The following is an 18,929-nucleotide window of genomic DNA, read 5'->3' as shown; positions in this document are numbered from 1 at the left end:
CCTCATGCCTTAGCCTCCTGAGTTGCTGGAATTACAGGTGTGTGCTACTGTGTCCAGCTAAGTTTTCAATTATAGACATTTGCAAATAAAAAAAAGATAGCTTGCTGATCAAATAGGGGTTGTTATAAGTTGTTAAAAGGAAAACATTTTTCAATTTAGGTGCTCCAAGTTTGGGAGGAAACAGCTCGAAACTAGGTATTAGAGGAAATACTGTACAAATTAATTAATCAGGTTTTAAACTACACTTAAGGGCTGGAGGATAGCTCAGTGGTAGAGTGAATACCTACAAGGCCCTGGGCTAGATCCCTAGCACTATAAAAAAACACACAAAACAAAATCTAAAAACTACCTTCAAGGTTGAAGTCACTTAAGTAGGTAGTATAGTGTTTAAAAAGGTTCTTTGGAAATTTCGAAATTGTTTCAATATTGGAAGGGTGTGGATTATATATGACGATTCCTATATCCATGGAATTAATACAAACAGATTAGAAGGATTTACCCTAAAGGGAGCAAAGCAAAGTACTACTCTCAAATGACCAACTAGACATGAGAAATCACCATAGTGAAAGGAGTTCTCCAACAACTCTGAAGGGTCCTCTGGACAAAACGAGAAACAATCGCCTGTAGTGGGTGGCCATCCTTGAGGAGTGCCCTGTGGCCAGCTGATGTGATGACTCCCACTGGCCTGTTGGGCCATGGCTTTCGGTTCTAAAGCCATCAGAACAGTTAAGGTACATATGAATCCTGCCTTGTGGAAGGATAGGTAACCACCCTTTTGGGGTCCTGTCAAGAGACAAGAAATGGCTTTTTTTAAAAAGAAATACTTTAAGTCCAGGGGTTTGCCCTCTGGCTATGCAATGTAAAAAACCAAATGGGCTTCTGGGTGTGGGGAAAGTCTTACTTTACTTTCTTTGGCAGGGGGTTCTCCCTGCAAGTCAGTGAAGGCTAGTTATTGGTTGCTCTTCTGTGACAGCCTATAGCCACCGCTGATTCTACTCAGGCACTCTGCAGACCTACCAGAAGCTTGGTGACGATGTCCTCCCCGGAACGGTCTTCCTGCAGAGGGCAGATGGTGTGGATGAAGGGCAGGAAGGTGTCTGTGTAGTCAAATAGGTACAGGTACAGCAGACCGAGTCTTGGGGAGCTCTTGAGGGCATACAGCAGGAACAGGGACCTGCCTGGGTTCACGGCCTGCAGAGGACAAGGCAGGCATAGGGCCATTACAACCATAATGGCCAACCCCCCACCTGAGCGCCTTCTGTGGTCCTGTATCCTTTGCCATCAGCCTTTCTGCAGGGTGTACACTAACAATGGGTGAATGAATGGCAGGAAGAGGCCAAATAATCCATTTGTTGGGCTATGTGATAGAAAGATCCAATCTCTATTGGGTGGTACTGAGAAGTTTAGAACACCTTTTGGGAAAGCAGTTTAGCAAAATATATCAGTCTTAAATGTTTAATTTAACTAATTTATAAGTGGGCACCACTTAAAGAAAATAATCTCAACTAGAGAAGACTTCACATGTTTCATGCTGCATTGTGGGTTAATAGTGAAAAGCACTGAAATCTGAGCCTTAAGCAAAGCACATGAGATATTATGCCTGGAATTCAAACATTCATTGAAAAGTGAGTATGAGCCAGGCACAGTGGCACATGCCTGTAATCCCAGTGAGCTGGAATTGACAGGAGTATTGCAAGTTCAAGGCCAGCCTCAGCAATGCAGCAAAACTCTGTCTCAAAATAAAAAATAAAAAAAGTATGAGGTTCTTTAGATAATGCAAACAAAGTTAGGTGAAAAAGACTAATGGGGGTCAGGGGCTGTGGATGTGTGAAGCACTGGGTTCGATCCTCAGCACCACATAAAAATAAATAAAATAAAGGTATCATGTCCATTTACAATAAAAAAAATATTAAAAAAAAAAGGGTATGTAAGCAAAATGATCTTGCTGGTGTTAGCACCAGGAGAGCAGGACAGCAGGGTCTTACTCAGGACTGTAGTCTCTTGCCAAGGAGCACCTGACTTTCAACACACAGTCAACAGATGTTTGTTGCATGAATAAACAAACAAAGGGTTTTTAAAACTAGTCACAGGATAGACTAGGAGAAAAGAGAACAAACTGCAGTGCTAATTGTGTTTAAATTTCAGCTGAGATTATGGTGAGTTTCCTTACTTTGCAAATCTTTCAAAATTTTATTACTATGAGTAAACACTTATTTTTCCTGATTTTAACACTTTAAAAATGATTCAACTTATTTGATTCTTAGTAGCATCAAATAAAATGGACAGTTCACCAAAGAAGATATAAGGATAGCAAGTAAGAGGTGAAAGATGGTAAATGCCATTAGTTCTTAGAAAAATGCATATTTAAAACAACAGTAGAGACAACTGTACACCTATGAGAATGGACAGCAGTGGGAGGGAGGGCTTTCAAAGGGTCAGGAGGAAACTTTTGGGAGTGATGAACACGTTTACCATTTTGAGTACGGTGATGACTTCACAGCTGTGTACATATATCAAAACTCATCAAATCAAATATACTTTAAATATGTATATGTCAACTCTATCTCAATAAAACTGTTTAAATATATTCAGCTTATTTGATGCTATTAATGGCTTCCTACCAAATTTTTAAGTGTGATGATGATTACATTTAAAAAAATTGTTTTATAACTTATTTATTTATTTATTTATTTATTTATTTTTATGTGGTGCTAAGGATCAAACCCAGTGCTAGGCACATGCTAGGCAAGTGCTCTTACCACTGAGCTACAACTCTAGTCCTGATGATTACATTTAAAAAAGATTCTCTTGTTGGGTGCAATTCATCTATAATCCCAGTGACCTAGGTTGCTAAGGCAGGAAGAACACCGGCCTGGGCAATTTAGAGAGACCCTGTCTCTGGGTTCTTGTTCTTCCCAGTACTGAGGTGCAGATGGGGTGGAGAGATTCTCATTAGAAATTCATACTGAAGTATTTAGGGATGTAATGATATGTTTGGGTATGCTTAGGTTGAGTATGAGTACATTCTTCCCTCTATTTTTATATATATCTGAAATTTTCTACAGTAAAACTTTTTTTTTTATACTTGATTGAATGCAGGAGCACTTAACCACTTAGACACATCCCCAACAGTTCTCCTTTTATTTATACATACACATATATATATATGTATATAGTGGTCAATGGGCCTTTATTTTATTGATTTATATGCAGTGCAGTGGGTCACACAAGCTAGGCAAGTGCTCCACCACTGAGCTACAACCTTAGCCCTCCCGGTCTCTTTTTATTTATTTACTTATTTCAGTACTGGGGATTGAACTCAGGGGCACTTGGTCACTTAGCCACATTCCCAGTCCTATTTTGTATTTTATTTAGAGACAAGGTCTCATTGAGTTGCTTAGTGCCTTGCCATTGTTGAGGCTAGCTTTGAATTCACAATCCTCCTGCTTCAGCCCACTGAGTTGCTGGGATTACAGGTATGAGCCACTGTGCCTGGTAACTGAAGATTTGAAAAAAAAAAAAAAAAAAAAAAAAACCAATTTGTCAAATGGCTGATTTTAGGCCTGGGGCAGAAAAGGTACAAGAATAAATGGAACATCCTGACACATGAGAGGAAACCACTCAGGGATAATGAGGTCATGTTAAAAGGACTCTGTAACAAACACATTTTATTTTATTTTATTGTTGTCATTATTTTTGTGGTGCTGGGGATGGAACCCAGGGCCTACTACCTGGTAGGCAAGCACTCTACCACTGAGCTACATTCCAGCCTGTGAGACATTGTCTCCTGCCTGCCCATGAAATGTTAATTCCACAGATAAACTATGTATCTCTATGTACTCTCATGTCATCAATGAGACCTTTTTTAAAATATATTTTTTAGTTGTAGATGGACACAATACTTTTATTTGTTTTTATGTGGTGCTGAGAATCGAACCCAGTGTCTCACATGTGCTAGGCAAGTGCTCTACCACTGAGCCACAACCCTAGTCCATCACTGAGACTTTTTCATACCACATGAAGCAGTTTTTGCCCTCTCATGGGGCAACACTGCCCTTGCTGTGGATGCATGCTCTCAGGGAACACAGGTCCTGGGCATAAAGCCTTACTGTGCACAGCCAGACCACGTAAGTGCAAGAGAAAGGGAGATGCTGCAACCTCTGTTTGCAGCCCTGGTCTGAGTGTGAGTGCTGGACCCAAACAATCCAACTCTTGCCTACTTCCCATCAGATAAAAGATCCACCACCCAGTCAGGTGATATGATTCCAGCACTAGAAATGGGAGCAGACTCATGGCATTTAGGACGAGCTACACTAGAGGGCTAGGAGTAGAGGAATCCTTCTGTTAATTGTTGAATGTCTACCTCAGGGAGGGACTGGGTAGCACTGAAGAGCCAAAGGAGCTGACTGACTTCCACACCAAGACCAAAATCAAGTTCCCATTTGCTCAGGTTGCATGTATTTTAATTAGATGGTCACTGCATGTTCATATTTAGAGGGCAAGAAATGTTCTGTAAGATATTAAAAGTCACAGTGGGACCAATATTGGCTATATAAAGTCCACAGTTTATATTAGCTGAATTAATAGTTAATGATAAAAGAGAATTAGTTTTTAAAATTAAAAACAAATAATACAAGACAAAATTTCCACGTAGGGAATTCTATACCTGTTTTTTAAACTTCCCTTCCCATCTGGTCTTATTTTCCAGATGAAGCCACCTTTAATAGTTTGGGGCTGGGGAAATAGCTCAGTGGTAGATGGCTTGCTTGGCATGCATGAAGTCCTGTATTCCATTCTCAGCATCACAAAAAAGAAAAGCAAAGTTTGTATATCCTTCTAGATTTTTCTATTATATGCAAATGTACATGAAGATATACATACAAGTACTTTTTAATGTGCTTATCTTTTAGTTACTGTTACAACTTGAACATCCTCCCCCACCCCTTTTATTTTTGATTTTGTGGATGGAAACTAGGGTTTCATGCATGCTAAACTCTATTCCTGAGCCACACCCCAGTTCTCCTCATTAGCACAGTCACCTCCTCCTTTTCCAATAGAAGCTTGTTTAGCTGTGACTCACTCAACCTATTCCTAATTATGGGGACTTGGACTATTTTGTAGGTGCTGCTATTATCAATATTGCTGCAATGAACAACTTGTATAGGTCATTTTACTGAGGTAGAAACAGGCATGGAGGGTTGTGCAGGTACTTGCTGGTGTTCCTGCAGTCAGTATGTCCTGGGGGAACTGATGAGCCTCAGCAGATGGCCCCAGAACCTTGCTTCTGATTGCTGTGCTACATGTTGCCCACACTCTAAATGCAGAGGAGTAAAATGTCAGATCCAGACCAGGTGCAATTTAAATTGTAATGTTAATGAGAAAATCCCCCCAGAGAGACTGCACCAATTCTTGACTGTCAGAACACCCAAGTGCTTCTTTCTTCATATGAAATGTTCTCAACCTTGATAATGGCATAAATGAAAAAAAGTCCAAGTCTTCTGACTGCTTTAGTTTGCACTCTGTTACCTATGACCGAGTGTTTCCCCTCCAAGTTCATTAGCTATCAGATACTTTTCTCCAGGGTGTCTTTTTTAAGGTATTAACTGGTAAATTCCAGATACACTGTACTGTACTTGCTTTACAGTACAGCACTTACTAAATCCTATCTGTGAAGGAGAACCAGTTGGTACAGTTATGTTGAAGATCAATTTATCAATGTCTAATAAGGCTGAAGATGTGCATGACTTGTGACCTAATAAATTCTGCTCCTCAGCATATATCATAATGAAACTCCTATACATAAGCCTAAGAACTTCCCAAGAACATCAGAGCAGCACTGCTTCTAGTAGTAAAAATGGAAATGCTTGCAGTGTTCATCAACAGGAAATGCACAAATCACCACACATGTATTCAATGGAAGACCGAACAAAAGAGAAAAAAGAAAGAACTGGACTCACAGAGATGAAAGCTACTTGGAGAAGGGTCTGCTCAAAATTCATACCTCTTGCATTAAGGTTAAAGCATGTAAAATAAGGCTCCTGCTACTTGTGGACACCACCAGAGTAGACAGAAAGAAAAACAGGCTCTGGAAGGATCCACGGCACCCACTGCAAGAGTACAGTTGCTTCTAGATAGGGAGTGGGTGTTTAGGGACTTCAACTGTGTCTCTGACATTTTCTTTCTTAAGTTAAGCATTGGGTATACAGTGATCACTATGTTGTACTCTATACTTTTTCAACTGAAAGAATGAAGAGTTCACCTTATATTCCCAGAGATTTTGGGGGGGCTTCACACCTAGTGTTTTGACACGCTCCAGCTCCATGAGGATGGCTCTTCTGTGGCTGCTGTTTTCTATGGTATATGGCGCCCTTGAAAATTCTTCCTCTGTCAGAGTTAAAAGCAACCTATGGAGGGGTGGGGTAGATTTCTTTTGAGATTACATACTGGAAGCAAATTTCCCACACTGAATTCCCCTTTATCAATGCCAACACTTTAAGCTTAAATAGATGTAGTAGCATTAATAACAGCAAATAACTAACTGAATGACTACTACTTGCTAGTTAATATATAAAAACATTTTCATAACTCATCACTGATCCAATTTGGGGGGGAACAAATTCTTTTAAAAAATATATTTTTTTTAGTGTAGATGGACACAATCTCTTTATTTAATTAATTTATTTATTTTCACATGGTGCTGAGGATCAAACTCAGTGCCTCAAGTATGCTAGGCTAGTTCTCTACCACTGAGCCACAACCCCAGTCTCCAACAAATTCTTTTTTTTGGTACCAGGGATTGAACCCAGGGGTGCTTAACCACTAAGCCACATCCCCAGCCCTTTTTAATATTTTATTTACAGACAGGGTCTTGCTAAATTGCTTAGGGCCTTGCTAAGTTGCTGAGGCTGGCTTTGAACTTCCGATCCTCCTTCCTCAGCCTGCCAGCCACTGGGATTACAGGTGTGCACCATCGTACCTAGTGGGAAACAAATTCTTAAAAATCAAATTAAAGTGACTCTGAAAAGAGTCAAGTGTTAAAAACTCAGGGATGGAAATGACTGAGGTGGAGAGTGGGGTAAAAGGGCAACCTGGTAGCCTGGCAGACAACATGCCTGAAACAGACAGTGGCTGGTACCATCATAGTGTGGTATTCTATGTAATAACCACAGAGGGATGTATGTAAATAAATGAATGAACAAACATAAACATAGGTCTATTTAGTACAACTGTATTTTCAGATTAAGTAAGAAATAATATACATTTATATATTGATTTCTATATAAACACTGAAAAAAAATCTGAGGGTGGGGGTGGAACTCAGTGGTAGAGTACAATGCTCAGCATGTGCAAAGCTCTGAGTCCAATCCCTATCACCCCTCACACTCCAAAAAAATTATGGTCAGATATCTAACAATATATTAACAGTGGTTTTCTGTGAAGAATAGGATTACAAGAATATTTTATTTTCAATATCATATAGTCCTAAATTATTTTAAAAAATGTACGCTATCTTTATAATCATGAAGTAAAAAAGAAATTAAAATCTCACTAACATAAAACAGCACAGCCTCTGTGAAAAATAGCTTTCCTTAAAAAGGTAAAAAGAGAGTTACCCTATGACTAGCCATTCCACTCAGGGTATGGAAAATATGTGTCTCCACAAAAACTTGCACATGAATGATCATGGCAGCACTAAGCATGCTAGCTCTAAACAGAGTCAACCCAAATGTCCATCAACTGAAGAATGATAAAGAAAATTTGGTCAATCCATACAATAAAAGCATTTTTCAGCCATAAAAAGGAATAAAGCACTAATACATGCTACATCAAAGGTGATCCTTGAAAACATCATGCAAAGTGAAAAACCAAACACAAAAGGCCACAAATTATATGACTTCATTTACATGAAAAGTTTAGAAAAGGAAAATCCATTTTTGGAGAGAGAAAGTTGAATGGTGTTTGCCAGGGGCTTACAGAGGGAGAAATAAGGATTGTCACTAAAGGGTAGGAGCTTTCTTTTTGGGGTCAGGAAAATGTTCTAAAACTATACTGTGGTGAGAGTTACACCTATCTGTAAATATATAAAAAACTATCAACTGTATTATATTCACTTTGAATGTGTGAATTTTTTAAAGCATTTTATATATATATATATATATTTTATATATATATATATATATTTTTTTTTTAGTTGTCAATGGACATTTATTTATTTATTTATTTATATGTGATGTTGAGGATTGAACCCAGGGCCTCATATGCCAAGCAAGCGCTACAACCCCAGCCCCACAAATGGGTGAATTTTATGACGTGTATTCTATCTCAATGAGGCTACTCACAAAAATGTCCATGGCATGCTCCTCACCTTCCATTCACTCTTTCAGACAAAAACCTGTCTCTGTAGAGAGAGGCCCACGGGCCCAGCTGCTCCAGCCAGAGGACAACTTCTTCTGCCGTCCACTTGGCCACAGCCTTGTGGACCAGGAGGTCATGCTCGGATTCCCTGCTGCTCCAGTGATACACGAGTAGGACCACCTAGGGAAAGAGACAGGGATCTCAGCACAAGGAGAGGTCAGCGAGGCCAGTGTCTGAGTGTATGAGTGCAGGGAGGGGCTGGCAGGAGAGCCTGATGAAATGATGCCAACTCTGTACAGGGAAGTGGAACAACGCCATCACCATGGTGAACTGGAGGGCAAGACTGTCCTTGGACTTATGTCTTTGCTCACTGTGGGGCAGTGAGGGAACAGGGATCAGAAAAGAACTGAGTACAGGGTGCCCAGAAGCAGATGCACCCTTGACCCCATCAGCAAACTGACTTGTGACTTTTCTAGAGGAAAAGCATCTAGGTCTTTGCCACATAGGACTTAATAGTCAATGAAGCGGAATGCTCTGACTGATGCCTCATCCAGCCAGATGGGGTCTCAATGCCAGTTCTGCCTTTCTGCCCCATTTCCTCAACTGCTGCAGAAGTCATGGGGAGGACTCAACAGCACAGAGCTAACATTTACTGGGCACTATTATGTAGCCTACTTGAGTAAGCAACATCCTGAAGAAGTCATACGGCCCAGCAGGTTTCAATGTACGCAGTGAGTCACACACAGTCACGTCATCAATGGTTTACGTGAGATCAACAGAAATGACTGCAGTGGAAATGGGGTGGGGGGAAGCACAGAGGAACACAGAGACAGACTTACTGCCACTCCAGTTAAAGCCGTGAGCACTCCAGAGAAGAACCCCCCTCCTCTTTGCTGATTCATCCGGCCTGTGTTGGGAGTTAAAGGAATCTGATCATTCCCATATTTTTGAAAGGCTGCGAGACTTTGGACTATGTCACTGTTCTTTTCAATGTCTTCAAATCTCATTCTAATAGCATCAGGAAATAACTTTTCAATGGCATCCCTATGGAGAAGAGAGGAAAATCACAAGATAGGTTCTTGATGAAATTAAATATAAAGTTTAGAGGTTAAAATAAAACTAATAGTCAACATTTAATAATGATCAGGTACCTAGGAGAAGGACAAAAATGTCTGCCATAGGTCTGATGATAAAAGTAAAACATCAGAAACAGTTTCTGTATGGCTGGATGTGGCGGCACATGCCTGTAAGCCCAGGGACTGAGGCAGGAGGATCATCAAGTTCAAGGCCAGCCTGGGCACTTCACTGAGACACTGTCTCAAAAAATTAAAAAAAAGGAATGGGAATCTAGCTTGGTAGTAAAGTACAATTGTGTTCAATTCCCAGTACCCTCCAAAAACCAAAGACAGACAAACAAAATGAAACAAAACAAAACAAAACAAAAAACAGTGTTGGGTACAGTGGCACACATCTGTAATCCTAGCTACTTGGAGGCTGATACAGGAGTATCGTAAGTTCCAGGAAAGCCTTAGAAATTCAGCAAGACCCGGCCTCAAAATAAAAAGGGTTGGGGATGTAGCTCAGTGGTAGAGTGCCCCTGGATTCAATTCCTAGTACTGCAAGGTGGAACAACAACAACAACAACAACAAAGGAACGGGAGGGGCGGGGGAAGAATCTCTATGTCTACTTTTAGGGAAATAGCTAAATGAACTATGGTATGAATACTATGTAGTTTTACAAATGGCTCTATTGGATCTCTTTTTTGTTAAGACAAATATGAGGCATACATAACACTGAATGAAAACAGTATATTGAACCACCCAGACAGTATACTGAGAATAGTGAGAAAACATTTGTATTTTCTATTAGCACATATGTGTTTAAAAATATTTTAAAAAAATACGAAAGAAACCACAACAAAGTCATAACTGACGTTACTCTGGGGAAAAGGAAGGAAGGGTCTAAAATGGGGAGGAAAGGCTGAAGGTGGCTTTGATTTGATCAGTAATCTTCCAATCTTTTTCTGTTTAAAAGAATGCTGGGGATATAGCTCGGTTGATAGAGTGCTTACCTTGCATGCACAAGGCCCTGGGTTCAATCCCCAGCACCACAAAAAAATTAAAATTAAATTAAAAAAAGAATGCAAACAATGAATGTATATATGTATTACTTATGTTATTAAAGATTAGTTTATAAGGAGAGAAAAATGCAAAGTGCAGTAGGAAGAGCTTTCCTAGGTTCTACTGGAGGGCTCTTTTCATTTTTTTTTTTTTTTTTTATTGTAAACAAATGGGATACATGTTGTTTCTCTGTACATGGCGTAAAGGCATACCATTTGTGTAATCATCAATTTACATAGAGTAATGTTGTTTGATTCACTCCGTTATTTCTTCCCTTCCCCCCACCCCTCCCACCCCTCTTTACCCTCTATACAGTAGTTCCTTCCTCCATACTTGCCCCCCTCCCTAACCCTAACTCTAACCCTAACACTAACCCTTCCCTCCCCCCCTCTTTTCATTTTTAATTACACAAAATCAGAAACCCCTCCTTCCATTTAAGATTAACCTTCAGGTAAGCCAAAGCTGACACAAGCAAAAAAAAAGAGGCTGTGGGGTTAATGTTTCATGAAACATCCTGTCACTCTGTGGATATCAGAAGGTTGGACACACTGCCAAGGCAACAGAAGAGGGGACGAGGCTTCAAGCCTTGAAGGCCTCACAGGACTTCATCACTGAACCGAAGCAGGAGGGAACCAGCTACCTGAGAGGACCTGCCATTGGTCATGCATGAGGAACTCGATTAAGGTGGAAATGGGCACAGAGCTTATTTAAAGATTCTGAAAATCAGCATCAGTTATTCACAACTGTCCAGTGTCACCATTTTGTCTATTAGGGTGTTTTCAGTAAAAACAAATCATTAAGTATTATATGACACAGGACTGTAAGCAATGGTGTCATAACCAGAATTTATTTCATTTCTTCATTTAGAATAAATGATACATCAAGCTAGGCAGGGTGGTGCCTGCTTGTAATTCCAGCGATTTTGGAAGGTAGAGGCAGGATAGTAAATTCAAGACCAGTCTGGGCAATTTAGTGAGAACTTGTCTCAAAATTAAAAGATTGATAAATAAATAAATAAAAAGGAGGTGAGCTGGGAATGTCGAATAAATGATAAATCAATTACAGTCAGCTGTGTGGAAGGGAATCTGAATTTTCAGGTCCTGAGCTCCTTGACTCACAGTTCAGCAGATCCAGGATGACCACCATGGACAGCTCCAAGCCTGCAGGCTTTTCAAACACCAAGAAGCCACACTGCACAAGATGTGCTACCTGAGCAACTCGGTCGTACCTGAGGAGAATGTTGACTTTGGGGAAGCCTTCCCATTTTTCTCTGCATTCTGGACATTCTGTTTTCTTCGAAGACACCCACCATAAAGCCAGGCAGTGCCGGCAGAAGCTGTGCCCACAGTTCAAGGTGGTGGGGTTAACCAGGATGTCATAACAGCAATGGCAAGAAAATTCACTAACAGAAATCTGAGGGCCTGTGCTTTTAAGAGGGTCCTCCTCCTCCAGGCCCACTGTGGTGGGATCATTTTTCTGAGGCTCCTCCATCTTTCAGCAAATTCTGGGACCCACAGACATGGAATACTTCAGACTTCGGAGATGGCAGCAAGGCATCATTAAATCTAGGGGAAAAAAAGCAGTAAAAATATGACAAACAGTAGTTGTTGGAGGTTACTGTCACTGTATTAGAGCTCTAATTTTTGCTTTTATTTTACTTATATTTTGCTCATGATAGACAAGTGATCTATCATTGACCTTTACCTCTAGTCCAAAGTTCTAATTTTTATATTTTTTGTGTTGCTGGGAATTGAACCCAGGGACACTTTATCACTGAGCCACATCCCAGCCCTTTTTATTTTTTAAGACAGGTTCTCACTAAGTTGCTTAGGCCTTGCTAAATTACTGAGGCTGGCTCCTAACTTGCAATTCTTATTACCCAGGCATGATGGCACATGCCTGTAATCCTAGCAGTTCAGGAAGCTGAGGCAGGAGAATCAAGAGTTCAAAGTCAGTCTTAGCAACTTAGTGAAACCCTAAGCAGCTTGGCGAGACCCTGTCTCTAAATAAATAAAATACCAAAAAAGGGTTGGGGATGTGGTTCAGTGGTTAGGCACCTCTGGGTTCAATCCTCTATACCAACAAAACAAAACAAAACAAAACAAAACAAAACAAAACAAAACAAAACAAAACAAAACAAAACAAAACCCTTGCAATTCTCCTGCTTCAGCCTCCTGAATCACTGGGATTATAGGTGTACAGCACTGTGCCAAGCTACTGAACTATTTTAAATAAAAATGTGTGCATTTTATAATAACTGCAAATACCTACACACACACACACACACACACACACACACACACACAATTGTAGAAAGTATGTTATATGGCTTTCGGTCAAACACTAATGTGAGATTTCAACTTAGAATGAACACAAATACATTTTAAACTCAGTATTAAAAGTGGTATAGAAGTCTCTCATTCAGCACAAAAAAGATAAGTACTTAAGGTTCTTACACTTTTTTTTTTTCTTTAAAGCCTTTACTTTGAGACATGCTGGAAAGATCTTACAGATACACATGGAAAGAGACAGACACAATCATGATTGAGTGAAGACAATCTAATCAGAAAACTTCAATGCCTGTTAGTTAACGCTGAAGCTGAAGTTCTGGGAGTATGACATGAGGCAGGGCTGAAAGGAAAAGGCAATCAGTATGCCTCTCCTTCTTCCTCACCCTCTCCTTCAACAGAATCCACACCAACCTCCTCATAATCCTTCTCTAGGGCAGCCACATTCTCATGGGTCTCAGAAAACTCTCCTTCCTCCATCCCCTCACCCAGGTACCAGTGAACAAAGGCACGCTTGACATACATCAGGCCAAACTTGTGATCCAGGTGAGTCCAGGCCTCAGCAATGGCTGTGGTGTTACGCGACATGTACATAGCACACTGTACGTTGGCCAGGTCTCCACCAGACACCACAGTGGGAGGCTGGTAATTAATGGTAACCTTGAAGCCAGTAGGGCACCAATCCACCAACTGGATGCTGTACTTGGTTTTGATGGTGGCAATGGCAGCACTGACATCTTTGGGGACACCATCACCACAGTACAACAGGCAACAAACCATGTATTTACCATGATAGGGGTTACATTTCACCATCTGGTTGGCTGGCTCAAAGCAAGCACTGGTGATCTCTGCTACAGAAAGCTGTTCATGGTAGCTTTCTCAACAGAGATGACAGGGGCATGTGTGGTCAGAAGGAAGTGGACACGGGGATAGGCCAGTCTGGAATTCTGTCAGGTCAACATTCAGGGCTCCATCAAATCTGAGGGAAGCAGTGACAGAAGACACAGTCTGGCTAATAAGGCGGTTAAGGTGAGTGTAGGTTGGGTGCTCAATGTCAAGGTTTCTACAACAGATGACACAGATGGCCTCAATGTCTACCATGAAGGCACAGAGTGCTCCAGGGTAGTGTGGGTGGTGAGGATGGAACTGTAGGGCTCAACTACAGCTGTGGAAAGCTGGGGTGATGGGTAAATGAAGAATTCTAGCTTGGACTTCTTGATGCAATCGAGAGATGTTCCACAGACAGGGAGGTGAACCCAGAACCAGTTCCCCCACCAAGGCTGTGGAAAACTAAGAAGTCCTGAAGACCTGTGCAGTGGCCAGCCAACTTATGAATTCAGTCCAAGACAAGCTCAATGATCTCCTTGCCAGTGGTGTAGTGGCCTCGGGCATATCTACTGGCAGTATCTTCCTTGCCTGTGATGAGCTGCTGAGGATGGATGGCAGTAGGTTCCAGTGAGAACTTCATCAATGACCGTGTATTTACCATTTATGTGGGTTCTAGGTTGATAAATAACACCCTGGGCACGTACTTGCCAGCACCCATCTTACTGAAAAAGGCGTCGAAGGAGTCATTGCTTCCCCCAGTGATCTTGTCACTTGGCATATAGCCATCAGACTGGATGTCATGTTCCAGGCAGTACAGCTCCCAGCAGGTTTCTCAATCTGGACACAGCCTGGCTTACCTGTATGGAGATGCACTCACATATGGTGGCTACGTGTTAGGAGACAAAGGCAACAGGAGCAGACACTGGGTCCCAGTAGCTGTCCCCAACAAGCTAAGAGTTGAGGTAAGTGATGCACTGATGGTACTTATAAATTTAAGAAATAAATGCTTTAAAGCAAATTAATAAATTTATTCAGTACATGATGAAAGCAAAGAGGGGAACAACCTTCGGTACAGACCCATTAAAAACTGTTCTTTTTGGAAGAGAGTTTCAAACATTTTCAACAAGTTCTAGATTATTATTTACATACAGAAACCAGGTAAATTGCTGCCATTTATAATATACTTACCATATGTCAGACAATCATATTGTCTCATTATTTATATTTAGGAACATTTAAAATTTTTCTAAGTGCTTCCCTTTGGGCAGCTTCTTCAAACTAAGGAAGTGGAAGATCTCATAAAGGTTTTCAAAAAAGAGATTATTTTGATAAAGTAGTTCCTTTATTATGTTAATACTGATGAAAGAACTACTACATGGAGAGCATTATCACAGGAGATAATAATCAAGAGAGCACTATTCCTTAGGCTGGGTACTGGGTCAGGTCCTTGAGATACACTCAGGAGTAGGTGTGGATTTGTGTCATAGGGATGGTAGAGACTTCTTGGTGAGGGTTGTGCAAGGGCAGGTCCTGCCTAGGGCACTGATCTCTGTCTTCACGGAAAGGAGGGGCACAGCTGAGCTCCAGGGCTGCTGCAGGGTCTCCTGTGCCAGGTTAACCAGAGGTAGGCAGATGGGAGAGAGACCAGCAAAGCTGCAATTCAGGAGGATAAATCTCATTAAGAAGAGAGGGTCTGGAAACAATGAGAGAAATTAGGGACAAGTTAGAAATGAGGTGTTAGGGCTTTGGGGAGAAGGCAGAAGGCGCCAAAAAAGAAAACACAAGGGCTGGGGATGTAGCCCATGGGTAGAACATCTGTGTCATATGTGCAAGGCCCTGGTGTCAACAACAAGAAAAAGAAATCAAAAGGAAAAAGAAAAGAAAAAGAAAAAAGAAAGGGATAAGTCTATTCAAGAAATGCTAAGAAAATAATTTATGGGCTTTAGTGACTAGAGAGAAAGAGTGATCAGAGATGGTGGCAGGGTTTCAGAATGAGGGAGGAAAAACTGTACTTCTGATAGAAATTCAGTTAATATTAACAAATGGTTAATGTTAATGGTCAGTCTTGGAAATATAACTTGAATTGCAGAAAAGTTGAAAGTTTGAGGTGATGATATGACCCTGAGTCTAGTGAGCAGCTCGAGATACAAAACTCCAACTGGGAATGAGAATGAGACTAAATCTATGGATGCAGAGAACTGTAAACAATGTATGTTGACATTAACGCCTCATGAAGTACCCTTTTAAAAACCAGAATATACTAGCGGTTCCTCAACTATCAGATATGCAAGTTCATTTTTCATGGAGGGAAACAAATTCCACACTGATATTAAAGGTATACTTTATAAGTTATACTTTGCAAAGCTGAAGTGGCTAGTCCACTGTTTTCCAACTCAAATAAGAAACTACACTGACTGATTTCTTCTGAGAAGTTCTACTAGTTTCATTTTACCATAAACACAAAAACTGAAAGTTAACAAAGAGTACACTCTGTCATCAAATTCGGTTGCTCTTTCCTGCTCCTTCTGTATGGGCGTATTGGAGTTATTTCTACCAATGAAAGAAAGCAGTACTTTCAAAAGGAGGAAAGGGCCTCTTAGTGATGAAATCTCGCTTGGACACTAGAGTTACAAGCTGTTGTGTTCTGACTTGGATAAATACACCCTTGTGCCTTGGCAGTGCTTAAAGGCCTCTTTGAGGAGAAGGTCCGTGCTCCTGCGGATGTTTACAGCTGTTCTTGGCAAATGTGAGCAGCATGGAGCAGGCTGTAGCCCCTCTTGAGTTCTTTCACAAGAAGCATTTTTTTTTTTTTTTTTTTTTTTTTAACCAGGGATTGAACTCAGGGACACATCCCTGTGATAAAAGGTTCCTAACACACCCTCTTTCCTGTCTCTTGAAGTAGTTAGAATGACCAGGTGAGTTTTCACAGTGATGCAGCATTACTGTCAGGGGCACCCATCCTGTGTGTCCTGGACAATCTCCCACCAGTAGCTACCACCCTCCTGGGATAACGTGCAGCCCATAAGCAGGCTTTCTTTTTTGAAGACAGGGTCTCATTATGGTGCCCATATGGCTTGGATTCAAGTGATTCTCCCACCTCAGCCTCCTGGGACTATAGAGTGTGCCACCATGCCTGGCTCCTTATCTTTTAAATTGACTTGGTGCCAACATTTTTAAAAAATCTGGTTTCACATGTTCAGAAGATGTGACAATGCTGGGGTCCTGTTCTGCATGATGGAATCAGTCAGAGTGGAAGAAACTCTGGTCCCTCCATCCAGGCATGCCAGATGTGGAGGCTCCTCTCCCACTTGTTTACCTTGATTCTGTCACTTGCCTGACAGAAGTTTTTTCCCCTCTCCATAATATGCCACCTTTAGAGTCGATGGATGGGTACATGATTATTTCTGGGCTAACTGGCTTTAGGACAGTCAACTTTTAGAGTTGTCAGTTCATAAATTTTCCTGTCTTGATCTGTTATCAGTTTGTAACTTACGTTTGAGACAGTGCCTGCCTGTGACGTCTTTCATGTCTTTTTCTAAATTACCACTTTGATTCTACTTCGGAGTCAGAGGCCAGAAAATCCTGTTCTGTAGATCACATGTGTGAAAGATGGTGAATGAACCCGGGGGCAGGAACCATGTCTAAAAGGCCTTGATCTGCTTTACTCTCAGCCCCAGAGAACAGTCTCTGATGACTTGGGCCCTTCCAAGCTATCTATCAACATGATAGATATGTTTTCCCTAAGACATACCTGACAAGGTACAATTACCTGAAAATCTGGGAAAGAAAAGGATAGGACACACATGATCTCTCAGTAACGCTATGCAACCAGGAAACTGGGACCAAGTTGGTTATTCCCCCTTGGAAGGAAAGTTGTTTTCCTGGTTTGCTCGAATGCTCATCCATGGGTTTATCTAGAGGGCTTTTATCCTGAAGGAGGTAGTGGCACTGGTGCTATTTGCTTCTTTAGTCACCCATTTAGGAAAGTCATTACCATTTTGGAAAGTCAATTAGCACAATAATTCTTATCACTTATCAAAGAAGAATGCATCAGTTCTGAGTTTAAGTCAAGATTTTTAAAAATACCTAAACTTATGAAGATCTCATTATGTAACAACTGTTAACTCTAGAAATTGTAATCTGCACACCACTTGGTTTGGCAGTTTATTATAGTTCTACTCCTTTATTGGACATACATTTATTGTGAGCATAGTACATGACTAATATTTAGAAGTAATCCTTTTAAGAGCTAACTTAGTGGGGTTCCTGCCTGAACAATAGAACATTTCTTTACAAGGATGTTCAGTGCATAAATAAAAAATTTTGCACTGGGGATGTAGCTCAATGGCAGAGCACTTGCTTAGCATGCTCAAGGTCCTGGGTTCAATCCCCAGCACCACACATAAAACAGAACAGAAAAAAACATTTTTTTGGCTTCTGTGGGCCTCTAATTACATACTACCTGACCACCAGAGAATAATGACAATTTATTGAGCCCCCATAATTTGAAAGGCATAATTCTACAGGGTAAGTATAACTACCATTTCCATTTTTCAGAGATAATGGAAGCCTAATTAGTAAAGGACAAAGTTAGTTTTAAATCACGGTCTGACTTAAATCCTTCACTAGCCAATGAAGTAATTAATAACTAGTTCAAGGGACCCATTTACTCCTTTTTCATCCAGGCCCTATCAGAGAAAAACCAACTGGAGAAAACAAACTAGGATGTGACAACACTGTGGCTGTTAGGGCCAGCATGCTGCTCCACGCAGAGACATTTACAATAGAAACAGGAGGAGGGGGTGGGGGAACTACTATTCCTGGCACTCTAGGTCCATTCCTGGGGACACCACAATAAACAGTGATGGAATACTTCAGACATTATGAAATATCCAAAGAGTGCCCACCCATTGCTAATGACTATGAAATACAGTTAAAATAAAGGTGTCCAAAAGTAAGTAAAGGATCAGAAATGGCAATAAGAAGGCCAGGTGTGGTGGTACACACCTGTGATCCCAGCAACTGGGGAAGGAGGCAGGAGGATCATAAGTTTGAGGCCAGCCTCAGCAATTTAGTGAGACCCTTTCTCTAAATAAGATACAAAATAGGGCTGGGGATGTGGCGCAGTGGTTGAGTGCCCCTGAGTCCAATCCCCGGGGAAAAAAAAAGAAAAAAGAAAAAAAGATAATGTTATTATGTGTATTTTCTGCAGGCAGCAAAGCTGATTCTTCCATTAATACAAGAGATGCATGAAACTGTGTATGTTTCTAACTCCAAAAAGACTTTCTTTCTGGACGGGGTCAGAAATCACTAGGGCAAAGGGAGCTACCTCCTTTG

The 18,929-nt window shown here is 40.9% G+C and overlaps 1 protein-coding gene and 1 pseudogene across 3 annotated transcripts in view; both read right to left on the bottom strand.

The window, feature by feature from the left end:
* The window catches only part of BFAR (bifunctional apoptosis regulator), a 29,498-nt gene that overhangs the window by 5,932 nt on the left and 4,637 nt on the right, over positions 1 to 18,929 (bottom strand). For both annotated transcript variants that reach the window (XM_079120584.1, XM_079120585.1), the window contains exons 2-6: positions 11,705 to 12,041; positions 9,195 to 9,399; positions 8,366 to 8,535; positions 6,260 to 6,404; positions 1,018 to 1,191 (exon numbers count right to left, since the gene is read on the bottom strand). In XM_079120584.1, the coding sequence (XP_078976710.1) occupies positions 1,018 to 1,191; positions 6,260 to 6,404; positions 8,366 to 8,535; positions 9,195 to 9,399; positions 11,705 to 11,967 (957 nt within the window). In that variant the 5' untranslated portion in view covers positions 11,968 to 12,041. The remainder of the gene's footprint in view (positions 1 to 1,017; positions 1,192 to 6,259; positions 6,405 to 8,365; positions 8,536 to 9,194; positions 9,400 to 11,704; positions 12,042 to 18,929) is intronic.
* On the bottom strand, positions 12,051 to 18,293 carry LOC306649562 (tubulin alpha-1B chain-like; annotated as a pseudogene). Its single transcript has one exon. The product of its transcript is annotated as a tubulin alpha-1B chain-like (transcript).

Source organism: Sciurus vulgaris (genome assembly GCF_902686455.1).
Source record: "Sciurus vulgaris genome assembly, chromosome: 18".
In the NCBI taxonomy this organism is placed as follows: domain Eukaryota; kingdom Metazoa; phylum Chordata; class Mammalia; order Rodentia; family Sciuridae; genus Sciurus; species Sciurus vulgaris.
Note: the sequence above shows the minus strand (reverse complement) of the source record. Positions and strands in the feature narration are given on the sequence as shown.